Source organism: Psilocybe cubensis, chromosome 7 (genome assembly GCF_017499595.1).
Source record: "Psilocybe cubensis strain MGC-MH-2018 chromosome 7, whole genome shotgun sequence".
In the NCBI taxonomy this organism is placed as follows: Eukaryota; Fungi; Basidiomycota; class Agaricomycetes; order Agaricales; family Agrocybaceae; genus Psilocybe; species Psilocybe cubensis.
The window spans coordinates 444,460-459,640 of NC_063005.1; the positions used below are offsets into that span (position 1 = coordinate 444,460).

The 15,181-nt window shown below is 45.8% G+C and overlaps 5 protein-coding genes across 5 annotated transcripts; 3 read left to right on the forward strand and 2 right to left on the reverse strand.

Annotated features, from left to right (window-relative positions):
* Positions 1-107: 107 nt before the first annotated feature.
* JR316_0007682 (DnaJ-like protein subfamily C member 7) lies at positions 108-2,321 on the reverse strand (the record flags this gene model as incomplete). Its single annotated transcript, XM_047893413.1, has 7 exons — positions 108-407; positions 517-861; positions 943-1,026; positions 1,104-1,356; positions 1,429-1,882; positions 1,957-2,171; positions 2,227-2,321. The coding sequence occupies 7 exons, from the start codon at positions 2,319-2,321 to the stop codon at positions 108-110; spliced, it is 1,746 nt and encodes a 581-aa protein (XP_047746728.1).
* A 982-nt stretch (positions 2,322-3,303) lies between these two features.
* Positions 3,304-4,632, forward strand: JR316_0007683 (Short-chain dehydrogenase; the record flags this gene model as incomplete). Its single annotated transcript, XM_047893414.1, has 6 exons — positions 3,304-3,690; positions 3,740-3,785; positions 3,860-4,004; positions 4,057-4,130; positions 4,164-4,384; positions 4,447-4,632. 6 exons carry the CDS (start codon positions 3,304-3,306, stop codon positions 4,630-4,632), a joined length of 1,059 nt encoding a protein of 352 aa, XP_047746729.1.
* Positions 4,633-5,565: 933 nt separating this feature from the next.
* Positions 5,566-6,939, forward strand: JR316_0007684 (Short-chain dehydrogenase; the record flags this gene model as incomplete). Its single annotated transcript, XM_047893415.1, has 8 exons — positions 5,566-5,952; positions 6,023-6,068; positions 6,144-6,257; positions 6,347-6,412; positions 6,488-6,556; positions 6,617-6,669; positions 6,698-6,835; positions 6,907-6,939. The coding sequence occupies 8 exons, from the start codon at positions 5,566-5,568 to the stop codon at positions 6,937-6,939; spliced, it is 906 nt and encodes a 301-aa protein (XP_047746730.1).
* Positions 6,940-7,480: 541 nt separating this feature from the next.
* Positions 7,481-9,384, reverse strand: JR316_0007685 (uncharacterized protein; the record flags this gene model as incomplete). Its single annotated transcript, XM_047893416.1, has 16 exons — positions 7,481-7,526; positions 7,589-7,725; positions 7,780-7,904; positions 8,184-8,238; positions 8,302-8,326; positions 8,424-8,524; positions 8,577-8,616; positions 8,671-8,686; positions 8,738-8,749; positions 8,815-8,839; positions 8,896-8,930; positions 8,982-9,007; positions 9,065-9,090; positions 9,148-9,165; positions 9,221-9,230; positions 9,290-9,384. 16 exons carry the CDS (start codon positions 9,382-9,384, stop codon positions 7,481-7,483), a joined length of 792 nt encoding a protein of 263 aa, XP_047746731.1.
* Positions 9,385-13,485: 4,101 nt separating this feature from the next.
* JR316_0007686 (Hercynylcysteine sulfoxide lyase) lies at positions 13,486-15,177 on the forward strand (the record flags this gene model as incomplete). Its single annotated transcript, XM_047893417.1, is given in 8 exon segments — positions 13,486-13,588; positions 13,636-13,923; positions 13,935-14,275; positions 14,451-14,538; positions 14,590-14,634; positions 14,683-14,825; positions 14,879-15,043; positions 15,097-15,177. The coding sequence occupies 8 exon segments, from the start codon at positions 13,486-13,488 to the stop codon at positions 15,175-15,177; spliced, it is 1,254 nt and encodes a 417-aa protein (XP_047746732.1).
* Between the last annotated feature and the right edge of the window lie 4 nt (positions 15,178-15,181).

The window sequence follows — 15,181 nt, forward strand, 5'->3', positions numbered from 1 at the left end:
CGAAAGGAAGGGAATCTGAGGGCAGGGAAAAAGTGGGAAAAAGGGAGGGAAAAAAGCCTGATTAACACAGCGCACCACTCGGTATATCCCCCTTCCCGCTGGTCCCCTTAGAACCCAAATCCATGATGCGAATGCGAATGCCCTCTCCTGCCTCCGCCCCCAAAGCCTCCGCCCATCCCGCCAAAGCCGCCTCCGCCAAATCTTGCACCGCCTCCGCCACCGAACGACGCAAATATACTCTCTAGATCTTCTGGGCTCATGCCACCGAAGCCGCCACCGTGGAAGCCGGAGGAGCCGTCGTTCAGGCCGTCTTCGTCCTCGCCCATATCGTATCGTTCGCGCCGTTTGGGGTCGGATAGGACAGCATTAGCTTCGACGACTAGCTTGAACTTCTCTTCATCCCCACCCTGGTAGTATTACAAATTTCATCGGTGAGTTTAGAGTGTAATATAGCGAAGAAAAATATGTCGAAAATGAGACACATGCGACCACAAAAAAAATACGGAGAAAACGCACCTTGTCAGGGTGATGAATCAAACTTTCCCTACGATACGCCTTCTTAATTTCTGCCTCACTGCATCCCCGACTCACACCCAAAATCTTGTAGTAGTCCTTCGTCTTGCTCCTCTTCAACGCAGCTTCCGCCTTCTTGAGCTCGGCCTTCAGACCGCGCACCTCGGCGTCCGTCGTCGAACCCTCTGTCTGCGCCTGCTGGATAGCAGAGTTGAAGTCTGCGATCGCAGCGTCGAATTTTTCGAGATGTAGGTTGATACGCGCGCGTGTGCGTAGCGCTTTGTAAGAGTTGGGGGAGAGGAGTAGGGAGGCGTCGGTATCATGTAAGGCTTCTTCATGGCGTTCCAGCTGAATTCAGCAAAAGTAAAAGTAGAAGTAGAAGTGAAAATGAGTAGGAAATTATTAGATGGATAGAGCTGGATACGATACCTTTAGTAATGTGGTTGCGCGGTTTGAAAGTAATGTTGCACGGATCTGTCCGCCCTTCCCTTCCTCTTCCGCTTCTCCGATCCTCTATAAAAAAATAAAAAAGTTAAATTGCGGCTTCGGCACACGAAAGAGATAATAAAATCATAGATAGGGATACGCACCTCCAAACATTCGCCATACTTTTCCAGAGCCTCCGCCAACTTACCCGACTTGAACGCGACGTTTCCTTCCTCCTTTAGACGCTCGACATCTTTTACACGCTTGCGTAGCTTCTGTGCTGGCTCGTGTCCTGGATCAAGGCGCAGAGCAGACGTCACGTGTGAGAGCGCCTGGGGAAGACGGCCACACAGGAACAGCACGAGACCACGCAATGTTAATGCATCGGGTGAGTTGGGATTTAGCCGCAGTGCATCGCTAGTATAGCATACATCAGCACAAACCAAACCTTGAAGCTAACCTACTACACAACGGAAGAAAAACACGTACTTTGCAGCAATATTCGCCGCCTCCCAGCTCCCGCGCGACAGCTCAAGCTCGACCCGCCAGTACCGCCACTCAGAGGGTATATCCCCGCCCTCGCCTTCGATCGCCTGCAAGCACTTGTCCAGTGCTAGCCTTGCGAGCGCCCACTCCTTCTTCTCCCGAGCCGCTTCGAACGTCTTCACGTGGTTCTCTAGCACCTGCACTTTGTCCCTCAGCTGCAGTGCCTGGGCATTTTTCGGCTCGAGGGCAAGGATCGAGCGGATGGTGGACAGAGCGGGGGTTGAGGAACCAAGCGCAAGCTGGCAACGCGCGAGTCGCAAGAGAGTTTTTGGCTGTGGCGAGGCGGCCTGCAACGACACAGCGACCTGACAATCCTCGAGAGCCGGCCGGAAGCGCTTGAGCGCCATGTACGACGCGGCCCTATTCGTGAGGTACGCAGGCTCCAGCGGGTTCATCTCTGTTCGTGAAAATTGAGGAATCAATCGGGGCCTTCTCAACGCCCGGGGTTGTGTGCGATCTTGGGGTACATACCGATGGCTTTCGTGTAGAGTTCCGTGGCCTCTGCATACTTTCCGGCTTTGAAAGCGACGTTGCCCTTCTCTTTCACTTTTTCGGCGCGCACTGCGATGTCCTCTGGTTCTGGTACACTCTCTACGGCTGGGGAAGAAGCAGCCTCAACAGGCTCCGTAGGCGTCGGTGGGGGGTGTGGTGAGCTCGAACCCGAGCCTGACGCCGTCGATTCAGTGCTGCAACCCAACTGTCAGCTATCATGTCGTTCTCAATTCACAATTCTGTCTATACCTGTGGGTGGCCATATTGGCAGCGGGGGTAGATGTTGAATCAGCGGTAGCAGCAGCAGCAGCAGCTTGCCGCTTCTTTGATTTCTTGTTCACCATTGGCGCCGTGGTAAAAGATAAGTCTTCCAATCCAATCCACCTTGAACCGCAAAAAAAAAATATATCATTCGAGAATGTTCCATTTTGGAATATTCCTCCTAAATTTCTCCCCATTTTTGACCCGATCTAAGGTTTACGTAATAAATTGTCTTTTAACTTGGCTCCGAGTCGACGCGACATGTTTGTTGCTTTGCTTTAAACTCCTTTGTTCAATCGTCTTAACAAGATAGTCCCACTCGGCAACAACTTATTACGCCCATAATTGTAGAGAAGACAATTATTCTTCAATAATCAGACTTTGACGTCCAGTCATTCGTCTCTCGATCGGCATTATCTCTGGAGTCAGTGAAGAAGGTGACAAGTCGACCCCGTTATTCAATATCCCAATGTACTTGTTCATTTACATTAGTGAGTCGTATTTCTGGCTCTCTGTAATGAGTATCAGCACATTTTAAACAGGTTTACATTCATTGTTCTAACGCTGTTGAGCCTCTAGATATCGGACAAACTGAAGACTGTATGAGTGCAAATGCATGCAATGATCCCATTGTTTTAGACATAAGTGGACTCGAATCTACCACGCTCGAAAGATTTTGTGCCCAAATGCTATAGACTTTACGATGAACGAGTCTCCGCAAACTGAACAACTGTAAGCACTGATCTATAAATACGCTAACTATGGCGACTTTGAGCATTCGGGTGCAAAGGCACCGCACAATCCACATCCAATTATCAATGTCTAATTAAATGTATTATAGGAAACCTATTTCAATGGCCAAAAGATATCAAGATAGTCTGTTTTCCCATCTTCGCATGTCACGGGTCCAGGCTCAGGACATCTTCAAACTAATTGGCGTTCTTTTCCCAGACATGCGGTCTAGCTGTACGACATGGATCCTTTTGATCAGTATATATACTAAATCGTACAGCTTCATAAGGTCTATAAACCACATCGAAACTCTGCCCGCCACTCTGACTTTCGATGTTTCGATTGGCCTACCCCACATTAATCCAGACCCGCTCGTCGATTCGACCACTTCTCCTTAGCACTAACCGCCCCATCGTCCGCCATTCATCTGCAGCATCGTCGGCAGAATCTACCCATGCTAACGGTATTGTACCCGTTGCTGTAATCACCGGTGCATCCCGCGGGATAGGCCGTGCTATTGCGCTGCAGCTCGCCCGAGACGGGTACGACGTTGCACTCAACGACCTCCCCTCCAACCAAATGCAGCTGGAGGGCCTCAGCTCCGAGATAATTGAGCAGGTAGGCCGCCGGGCTCTGGTAATTCCTGGAGATGTGTCTGTTGAAGGTGATGTGAGGAGTTTGGTGGATGCGAGCACGAAGACTTTTGGAAGACTTGATGTTGTGAGTGGCCTGGAAAAGCAATGATAATGATATATTTGATACCACGTAGATGGTAGCTAACGCAGGAATTGCTGTGATGGAACCACTACTTCAAAGTACGTCAGACAACAGCCAGCTCAACATCCCACATTCACAGATTGTTGATCATAAATTTACAATCATCTCACAGATAAAATTGAAGATTGGGATAGAGTCATTGCCGTCAACCTTCGCGGGGTGTATCTCTGCTACAAATATGCCGCGCAGCAGATGATCGAGCAAGGGCGTGGGGGTCGTATCATTGGCGCATCATCAGTCCTTGGCAAAGTCGGCAAGTCGTTTCATTTTCTCACTTCCATTTGGTGGAAAGATATTCAAGTGCTATAGCGTTGCAGGCATTCCCCTCCTTGGCGCCTACTCAGCTGCAAAGTCTGGCGTGCGCAGCTTAACCCAGACTGCAGGTGATTATGATTATAAATTCTGTTCCATTTAAGCCGGCGCTGACGATGTGATTGTGCTCACTGTAGCCCAGGAATGGGCGCAATACGGTATCACCGTCAACGCGTACGCACCAGGACCTGTGGAAACTGATATGCGTAAGCCACTTCCCTCTTTTATTACCCCTCAAGAAAAGCAACAAACTGCTGAAAACCTACATACAGTCAGAGGAATCTCCTTGATTCCTGACGAAGTCATCCGCGAAGCCGCAGAGAGAGTACGTCTGACATGCTTTGACCAACTTGTCAAAATTCCAATCCTACCTCTATCTCTCTTCAGCGCATGACGAAAACGGATCTCGGATACCTGGGAACTCCAGAAGACATCGCTGGTCTAGTATCATTTTTGGCTTCAGAAAAGGGACGCTTTATCACAGGTCAAGCCGTACGTCATTTCATTACTCACATTTTCATACCTCGAGTCTCATCACTGCTATTCACATTTCCATTCACAGATTACGATTGATGGCGGAATGATATATCACTGATTCTGCCACGTAAAACTAATTCATTTGAATCCAAGCTGAAGAGACGGATTTGTATGTAGCTAGTTCCAACGAATTATATTTATTATCATACGGACCGATAGATTTACAGGCAATGAGCACAGCGAAAGCGCACACGACCATCGTTTTATGCATGGGAAGCTCCTTCGAGACCCGCCCCGCTTTAGGACGCGCCAGGTAGTGAGGACGCGTCAGACTTACGTTTTCGATCGTCCTGATTACCTAGCAGTACACGCTCGTGGCTCAATCAATGATTCATTACGGTGTCCCTTGTATCAGCACGATGTATTCGATAGCCCGAGAAACACAAATGAGATTTCAATCACTTCCGAAAACATAATAAAACCAGCCTGATTGCCTCTAGAACAATAGGGAAATATTTGTAGTTAATGGTGCTTCTCACAGCTCTATGGGTACACTGATCCCCGCTTGACATTCCATGGAAAAATTATTTGTACACTGGGCTAGTCTGGATCGTTTACAGATGTCATCAGATTCAGATTACAATAAAATGCACCATGCACTTTGGTTGCCCACAAACGGAGGAGAATAATAAACCTTATTTACAGTGAACAAGGGACCTTCCCCGTGGGTAGTGGTAAATGAGTTGCAGGCTCAAAGTCTTCAGCGTTGGTTGTTCCAATAAAATAAAGTCAGGCTTCCGTTTTACATCCTTAATTAACTGATACGAATTCAGTTAAAGGTTGATTAAAGATCTCTAAATGCTCAATTCTGCTGAGCCGACTTAGAGATGTCGATCAGTTCCGGTCACTGGGAAGCTTGCGGCGTGGATTCGATGGTATGGAACCCTCGCGTCTGTCTGCATATATAATCACGAGTATTATACCTGTATACAAGTATCCGCTAAAACTTAGTTTGCCACATTACTTTCAATGTTCCAAATTTTCCCCTCATTGGTCCGGCTTAGCGCCTCCATCAGACCGTGCCTCTATCGCTCAGGCCGCTACAATGTCCCTCAATTCGCAACGGTAGCATCGTATGAGTCCACAGGTCATGCAGGGAGCGTATCACCCGTCGCTGTGGTCACAGGCGCATCCCGTGGGATAGGCCGCGCCATCGCGCTTCAGCTCGCCCGAGACGGGTACGACGTCGCACTCAACGACCTGCCCTCCAACAAAATTCAGTTGGAGGGACTCAGCTCCGAGATCAATGAACAGACTGGCCAGCGAACACTCGTTCTTCCAGGAGATGTCTCTGTCGAAGATGACGTGAAAGGTTTAGTGGAGGCCAGCACGAAGGATTTGGGTGGGGTCGATGTAGTAAGTGATTCAAAATGGCAATCATATTGGTAGCAGCTCACAGGAAGCCCATTTCTTTCATGAATTGTAGATGATCGCTAACGCAGGGGTTGCTTTATTGGAGCCATTACTCGAAAGTACGCCAAACACAAAGAAAACAAACATAACAAGTTGTTAAAATACTAACATGTACATGATAATGCTAACGTTAGGCAATATTGACAACTGGGACAGAGTCGTTGCTGTCAACCTTCGCGGGGTATTTCTCTGCTACAAGTACGCTGCACAGCAAATGGTCAAGCAAGGTCGCGGGGGGCGTATCATCGGTGCCTCATCAATACTGGGAAAACTCGGAAAGTCCTCCTTCGTTTCTTGCCTGAAGTAATGCGATTTTTGAACCTTTAAACTGGTGCAGGTAGACCATTCTGTGGAGCCTACTCGGCCACAAAATTTGCCGTGCGCAGCTTAACTCAGACTACAGGTATATATCGTTAAACTGTGGAGAGCTTAATTTGATGAATTTTCCGGCACTGATGCAATATTGCGCACATTTTAGCGCAGGAGCTAGCACAGCATGGCATAACCGTCAACGCTTATGCACCGGGGCCTATAGAAACAGACATGAGTGAGTGGATCTACTCTATTCGAAGCGCACCAAACTGTTTTCATGCATACCCACACACAGTAAGCGGCATCCCCATGATACCAGATGAAGCAATCCGCCACACAATAGAGAGGGTACGTCTTTGATTACAATATTAACCAGCTATCTGATTCTGAATATACAATTCGCCTTCAGAACCTGACCAAGACAGACCTCGGATATGTTGGAAGCCCGCAAGACGTTGCCGGCCTGGTGTCATTTTTGGTATCAGATAAAGGGCGTTTTATTACTGGCCAAGCTGTATGTCATCTACAATTAAACTAATTTTTGCAGAGAGTTTTATTCTTCCTTTTTACTCTTCCTTTTTACAGATCACAATTGATGGTGGAATGATCTACCAATGACAGCACCACAAATCAAAGATAATAGCTCTCAGAGAAACATCTGTATAATACATATATGGATAAATATAAGAAACAATGTCATCTACAAGCAACATCAAACTTGAAGTGGATCCAAAAACTATTCTTTCCTCCACACCCCTGTCTTGAACTTATCGCGTCACCGACGCGTCGTAATCACGTTGTCAGAAATATGTCTCAATCACGTGGACTCCTTAATTAAACTTAGGGGCGACGCGACGCGACGCGGAATCCTGAAAGACAACGATTTGAGATGAACATTTCGACAAATATATACAGCGTATTTTGAGGGTTAAAATGTACATCACAGAAAATAAAGTAAGCCTATTTCTGGAAAAACATTTCCAGACTCATATGTGTCAAAGAAGAAAACAGAATAAAAAGGGAATGGGATTGAACAGTCAGAAAGGGGGGACATCCGGTTGGTCAATGAGTCTGCATTGCCTTCTGCACCTATAATCCCAACCAAAGCTCCTAATTGCTTTATGATGTCTTCCAAGAAGCAAGAGGACGGCCAAAGACATTACACTTCTTGACGCTCCTTCTCCTCAAATTGCATAACGGATGAACTGGGCATCTATCATGTAAGAAAATTGAAGAGAGGATATCAAAAAGTCAGCGCTTTACAGACCATTTGTGCATTATCTTGTGGATGCCAACCCTCACCTCTGCTTTCTCGAGGTCACTGGTATCCGGGCCTCGATCCGAATCGTGGTCGGTGGCAAATTCTTTCGTGGTATCAATTTTGATTGATATGTTGGTAGGGCGCTAAAAGGTCAAATTGTTACTTCAACTAACTCCAAATTCATGGAGAGAGCGTACCCGTGCAGCAAGAGGAACATTGCGCATGGAGAAACTAAGATTTTCGCTGGTGCTGTTGATGACTTCACCGGCGTCACGGATCTTTCGGCGCGCGTTCAGAGTTGCGAGAAGAGAGTTGGTGTATACTGGGAAATGAATGGCGAGTAAGTCCGTGAGCAGCATATCTCGGCGATATCGGAGAGCGAAGCAAAACACCCACATCGACCGATACAGAAGAAAAATGCGATATAAATGAATGTGTTTCCTGCAACTACAATCTGATTGCCAAATAGAGGAATCAGTCGGTAGATGACTTTGACTGTGACTGAGAAGACAGCTGAGAAATACGTACTGATACAAGAGAGGCTACTGCACACAGGCTGAACGAAGGAGAAGATGATCACATCAGTCAGGTTGGTGCGTACGTAGCACGATAAGAACGAACCTCGTAAGCACACCCGTGTTGACCGAGAACAGGATCTAAAAAAATGCAAAGGTCCAAATATTAGGGGCTGTTTGAGAAGCAAGTTCGAAGTTACACACAAGCTTGTTGATCATCGTATCTGACCTGATAGATTACAAAGTACAAGGTTCATCAGAAGTCAACGTCTTTGAAAGCTGAACTGATAGCTGAAGCTGATTGGGTTTGGTACTTATGCACTCACCGTTTAAAGCCAGTGCGCGACTGGTGCAACAGTATACACAGTGTCGCCGCAATCAAAACATCCCCAGCAGCGGCGAGCGCGTTGACCAAGATCGAGAGATACTACACCGTAGACGAGTCACATACTAAACCATTGTTAGGAGGATGAGTTTACCTTTAGTTTCGCGAGCTGTTCGTAGGTTTTGAGGTGTAAGCTAAAACGTATGTAAGATATCTGTCAACCCAGATCGGACAGGTCAGACACTCACGACATTGCAGTGAAAGCTTCGGAAAGCAAGTCAGCAGGCGAGCAGTTCTCAAAAATGCCAGACTAACCAATTACACATCCTGTAGAAGTACCAATGAGGCGTTAGCTTCCTATAGTGACCGGTATTAAACATTAAAGCACCCACCAAACTCTCCGAGAACAAGAGATACCTGTATTCCCGTGGCTCGTTAAGTGTATAACCAGTGAAAAAGGGAAGCATACGCACCACAGCACCGGTCAGGACTTTTTTTCGACGACTCACTAGATGAAAACGTTCGACGGAGGACTTGACGGTGGAACACAAAGACGTACAGTGCCACACGCGTATGGCAAGGAAACTGCATCGGATCAAGTAAGAGGATAAACGGAAATGGAAGTTTAATCAAGACCAATACCTTTGAACAAAGAACGCTGTTAAGCCCTGTGATCATGTCATCTTAGCGAGAAGAAAGGTTGGGAAAGAGGAGAAAAGACTTACATTGAACACTACTTCGACCTGTAGCGCGGTCCGGAATCAATAAAGAGTCAGAATACACCGTGCACATGCTCACTAGGAGGCTCCTAAAGTCGTAAAAGTAGAGATCAGCACACACAATACCCGTCCTCGACTAGATATTTACCAAACTATCTTGTCGAGTTCGTCTTGTTTTCCCCAATTAGAGATAGTGTACGAGTAGACTGATGGTTGTGAGTCGCATAGTTTGATTGAATTCATTCGATTCACCTGTATGGGCAATGAGGATTTCGTGAACAGTGTCGAATAAAATGACAGTGGCGACCTTGTGAATAATCTGTGAGTACAGTGATCTGACCTATTGACTGATTCAAATCATACCAATAGCTTGAGTCGCCACGAGTCTTTTTCGCAGTGCCCGTAGTAATACCACGTCTGTACGATGGAAACTAATGCCGATGATACGATGAGAAATTGATTCGTGTGGCTGGCTGGGACAGACCATACCTCCGTGAAGACTAATAAATGGATTAAACAAGATCTCTGTGCAACTAACTAGAAGAATAAAAACGACTTACAGGGAGGCTAAGATTAAGCCTACAAAGGCCGCGCCGAGGCTATAGTATTGGAAATATCATGTTTAGTGTGCTGTGGGAGTACAAAGCCATCACGTACGTGCTATCGAGGGTGGGATATTCAGACATCCCGGGAGAGAAAGAACGAAGTGTAAGAAAGTTAAGGAAAGTCTGCATAAAGATGGTCAATAAAAAGGGTATTGTTTGGTGCAACGCGCACTGAAAGGTAGGTGTCGCCTGTCCCCTCACGCGCAGGTGTTATATCCAAACTGAAGTACTCCAGAAAAGCTTAGAGAAAAACGGAGCTGGACGGCAACTCCCTCGAGCAAAAATTCTAATCCCTCTGGGAAAACTGATCTTCGAGAATTTGGAACCCTGCAAGGCGTGGTCACTTGCATGCGTGCGTGACCTCTATTCGCGCATGGTCGCCGCCACTGTTGCCAGTGGAGTGACCCTGAAGGATCCGCGAGTTGATGAGCCGATATCGAAGTTTATTCGAAGTACTAGTTTAATGAATTTTGATAGGTGGCCGTCACCCTCATATTCAGGGCATAGTCCATTGGCATTTTGACCGGCCTGTACTACAATTGTTGTAATGCCGGCGTTTGTCGAAAGCAAAAAGGAATACGCATTATATTGCTCTCTATATGCCAACGCAAACTTGAAGGTACAATTCTTCACCGGGAAAGGGGGTTGATGTCGAGAATTCCGCGTCATATTTCGCTGTCAAATGCCATGGCATACGGGTTACGTGAGAGACAGCGCGGGCGGAGAAACTAGTTCCTGCTTCTTCCTCTCACAAGCGTAGTAAAGCATCTTCAGTCTACAGTCTAGACAATCGATGAGACAAAAGTACAAGTACTCACTTGTACATCTCCTATCATTATTTTCTGGACATCAGCGAAGGCGCTGATAAACAGGGTCGGGTCCGATATCGTATCATGGCGCGTTCTCTGTATTGTTACTGAGCTGAACTGAAAAAATAGCCGCCCACGCCGTACTCATCCTCGGTCATTAATCGACAATCTACAGATGCCGATTATTCGTCAGCCAATTCCAGGGTGCGTCCGCATCGTTCTCTCGTCTGGATGTTACATAAATAACCTATTATACAAAACCTAGAAGTCAAAGGGATGTGGCATTAGCGAAGCTACTAGTATATTTTTTGGCGTTGACTGCAACACAGACATTTCCATATGTCGAACAACCATTGCATCTGACACCTGGTGTTCATATAGTTTCCACCCCTGAATCACGTCGGGCAAGCACTGGAAGACCGGTCCCACACTCACCGTGGTCAAGTTGTCCTTACACACCCAAAGTAGATCGATAAGATGATAAGGTTGAGAAGGCCCAAAGATCGACGTGATTTTTTCATGGACGACCAACTTGACTGTGGTACTAGTCTAACCATGATATCATCTTCTTGTCTGCGGTGATTTTCTGACCAGCATTCATGTTTTGAATGCCCTAGGAGATGGAAAACAGTTGAAAAACGTGCAAGTTCCGCTGTGCAGTTGTGTCTTTAGGTTTAAAGGCGCAAACCTCAGAATTTTCATAGCGTGAGATACTTTGAAGACTTCCTTGGCCTCCGCTGGCCTCCGTTCTGCTCTTACTGGTAGGTGTGTGGTTTGTCACTGGTGACCATTTCCAGGAGATATAAATGACTTAGAAAGGGCAGACAACTCCGTAAATTTATTCAATCTTACAACTTGAGGGTCAGCTATATACAATTGTTCAGATTCTTTACTCCGAAAATGCGCATACACTCAATAGCCAGAAACTGCGCTCGGGCCAGATCGATCTCTGTGACGCTAGTGACTACTGTGACTCGGAGAGTAACAGCAGTTCCGTAGCGGCACACGGAAAAGGTTTCGAAAGGAAGCTTAGAGGTCGAATGACAGGTTAAAATACTCTGTATTCGATGCTGGTTTTCTAGCTACTACATAGCTGCTTTTATACTGTAAAAGACAAGGTGTCCAAAAGAAGTAGACAAAGAGGGTTAATTGGGAAACACATGAAGGTGGAGTACAAGTCAGTTTCAAGGGGAATAGAATGAAGGAATAGGAACATAGAATGCAGAAAATGAGGTAAAGGAGTGTGTGTATCGGGTGGACGGAATGAAGGTGAAGTCCACAGAACAGAAATTAATGATTATCGGGGTGTGGGAAACAGACCGGAACGTCACAATCTCGGTGGTTTTAAGTATTGATTCACCTGGATTTCGTTGAAAAGTTTATATTACGAGGTTCTGAGAACTTCGTTCGAGGAGAAAGAATAAACATGGCAGCGCACCAAAGATTAAGGTACGTACATTGCAAAAACGACTAGGTTTTGATTCAGACAATACTTGACATATTCACTGTGGCCTATGGCTGCCCAAGTGGGGAAATATTCCCCATAAACTTCTTTAGGTATTTTTCTTATTGCGTGAATCTGTAACAAATATGTTGGAGGGTGGAAATACTTTTTGAGTGCGCAAATTGTTTTCTAGGTGAGCCATAAATATATTTGACTGCGCGGAAACATATTTTGGACATATTTTGCTAGCGCACGTAAATTTCTACTGCCTTCGATTACATTTAATGCATAAACACTGTGCGCGTAGATACATTTTGTGCCGCAAAGAAATCTTTCGATGCGCGGAAAACAATGTTCAATTGCACTATTTCTAGCCTAAAGTGACCAGCCGTTATGCCGAGATTATGAAAAATGATCAAAAATGGCACCTCGGCAAACGCAAATTAGTTCAAGCTCCGACCGTTCTCTACAAAATAAATAGCTATTCTTTATTCATTACCACTTTATAGAGAAGTTTAACAGCTTCTGTAATAGTATATATGTGTTAAATACACACTACAGGTCACTTTGAGGACTCTCCATCAATAGTACAGCCTGTACGCCATTTAAGACAGCTCTGGCACTATGTAAAAACCACCGTGGGAAAGACATCAATCAGTACATCTGTGTGTGTTGTATGTGCATTGGCGCATCTGTAGAGTCAGGCATGGTTAAATACGATTAAAAAACAAATAAAGACGTTTATTCAACAATAATTAATGGGTACTAAGATATTGAGCACAGCTGCGATGTAGAAAGTGAAATATTAGCAATGACAAATGTGAAAGAGGATTAGTGACTGGTGCAAGCAAAGCGAAATTGAACAGTCGGAGATTGAACTCATTTACGTCTGCCGAAGTGCCATTTTGGATCATTTTACATAATCACGGCAACCGCGGCTGGCCACTTTGTCAAGAAATGGTCATTTCGAATAATGTTTTCCGCGCATTGAAAAGTTTGTTCAGCGCACAAGATATATTTACGCGCATGTAATTTACACGTTGAATATATTTTGGAGCAGAAATAATGCACCCGCACTTGCAAATTATGTCTGAAAATATGTTTTCGCGCAGCCAATTGTGTTCACGGAATCATCAAACTGGCCCAGAAAGCAATCTGCGCACCAAACAAATGTTTCCGCGCACAAATTTTTTTTTATTCTTGACGCACTTTTCAAAAATAAGGAAATTATATTTACTGGGAATATTTCCCCACTTGGGCAGCCATAGTGGCCAGCCATGACCATATTTTTTTAATATTCAATAGGTCCTCCTATCACAATTTAAAGACTTGCCCGACATCCTGCGATTCAGTCCTGGAAAAAGTCGGATGCATCGTCTAGCCCCTATTGTAAGCATGGTACTGCCCGGTACTCGGACTAACCTTAGAATTTATATATTGATACCATGCAAGCTGCATTCTCCACATTTCTCCTCTCTTGGCGACAATGGCCGTGAGCTCCAGATTTTATGCAAACGATGTGCCAGAGTTTGGTCACAAAATGCTCAAGTACTTTGCTTTGGACCCAGACTATATCAATCTGAACAACGGTGAGCCAGAGTGCTATCATTTGATAACTGCTGAATGATTTTCTAAGGATCATATGGGACGACACCCAAACCTGTGCAGTTGGCCGTCGATGAGCTAACTGAGAAAATCGAAGCGTGTCCTGACCTATTTCACAAATTTTCATACCTCCCCATGCTCGTGGAGTCGCGGGCGCGAGTCGCATCTCTAATCGGTGCCAAAACCGACGAGGTTGTGTTCGTCGAAAACGCCTCCATGGGAATCAACACCATCTTGAGGAACTTTGAATGGGAAGAAGGGGACATGATCATATCCTGCGAGTTCCCTTATCACATGGCACCAGGACTTACTTCTCATTGTTTTTTACAGTTTCGACGACATACAATGCTGTATCACGCACAATTCAGCATATTAGCGATGTCCTCCCGCATCCCACATCAAGCGTTATAAACCTCACATTCCCCACTACACACAAGGAAATCATCCAGCAATTCAGGACCCACCTTCGTAGTCACCCTGCGATGCCAGGCAGAAGACGCGTCGTTGTCATCGACAGCATCGTATCCAACCCTGGCGTCCTCCTCCCATGGAAAGAAATGGTCCAGATATGCAAAGAGGAACGCGCATGGAGCGTCGTGGATGCAGCGCATTCCATTGGACAGGAAGTGGGAATCGACCTCACACAGTCTGCGCCGGATTTCTGGGTTTCGGTCTGCCGTCTACACTTCACTTCAGTGTCTTTTCGTTCTGACAAGAATGTTAGAATTGCCACAAGTGGCTCTTTGCCAAACGATCGTGTGCTGTTCTTTATGTGCCAGAGAGGTGAACACTGCATGACTATAATGGTAAAATATACCAATCCAATTCTTATTCTCAAGAAACCAGCACATCGTGAGGTCGGCAATACCCACTTCAGCTTTATATTCGAGCCCTCTCGAGCCCGTGCACTATGGGTTCGCCAAACAATTTGAATGTAAGTGATTATATGATACAGCTGCTAAAAGCTCTGACGTGGCATTGCAAGGGACTGGAACAATCGATTGGACACGATGCTTAACGGTGCCAGATGGTACGTGGAAACGCAAACTTTTAAATTTAATCTCACAGGTCTCAATAGCTCTTGATTTCCGAAAGTGGATGGGTGGTGAAGAGAAGATAAACGCGTATTGCCACGATCTCGCAATAAACGGCGGAAAAATCCTCGCTCAAATATTCGGAACGAGTATGATGGACCCTGACGGGGAACTCACTTTAAACATGGTATGCAACCAACGCAGTCCAGCTCGCTAATGTTGACGATGCGACAAATACAGGTCAATGTGGAACTCCCTTTGTCAGGGAACATAACTGCACCACTTGGTGTCAAAATGCATGCTAGCCTTCTCCACAAAATGCTGGTCGAAAAGAAGGCATTCGCTGCACTATTTTACCACAACGGCAGGTGGTGGATACGTTGTAGTGCACAGGTCTGGAATGAGGTGAGCCTCATCAGTGGTCCGTGTGTTTTGGATTGATTAACATTTGTTTACAGTCGGAAGATTTTGAGAAAATTGGCAAGTTGTGGCTCCAAGCTTGCAAAGACGTGAAAGAAGAATTCCAACTGACCAGATAACCAT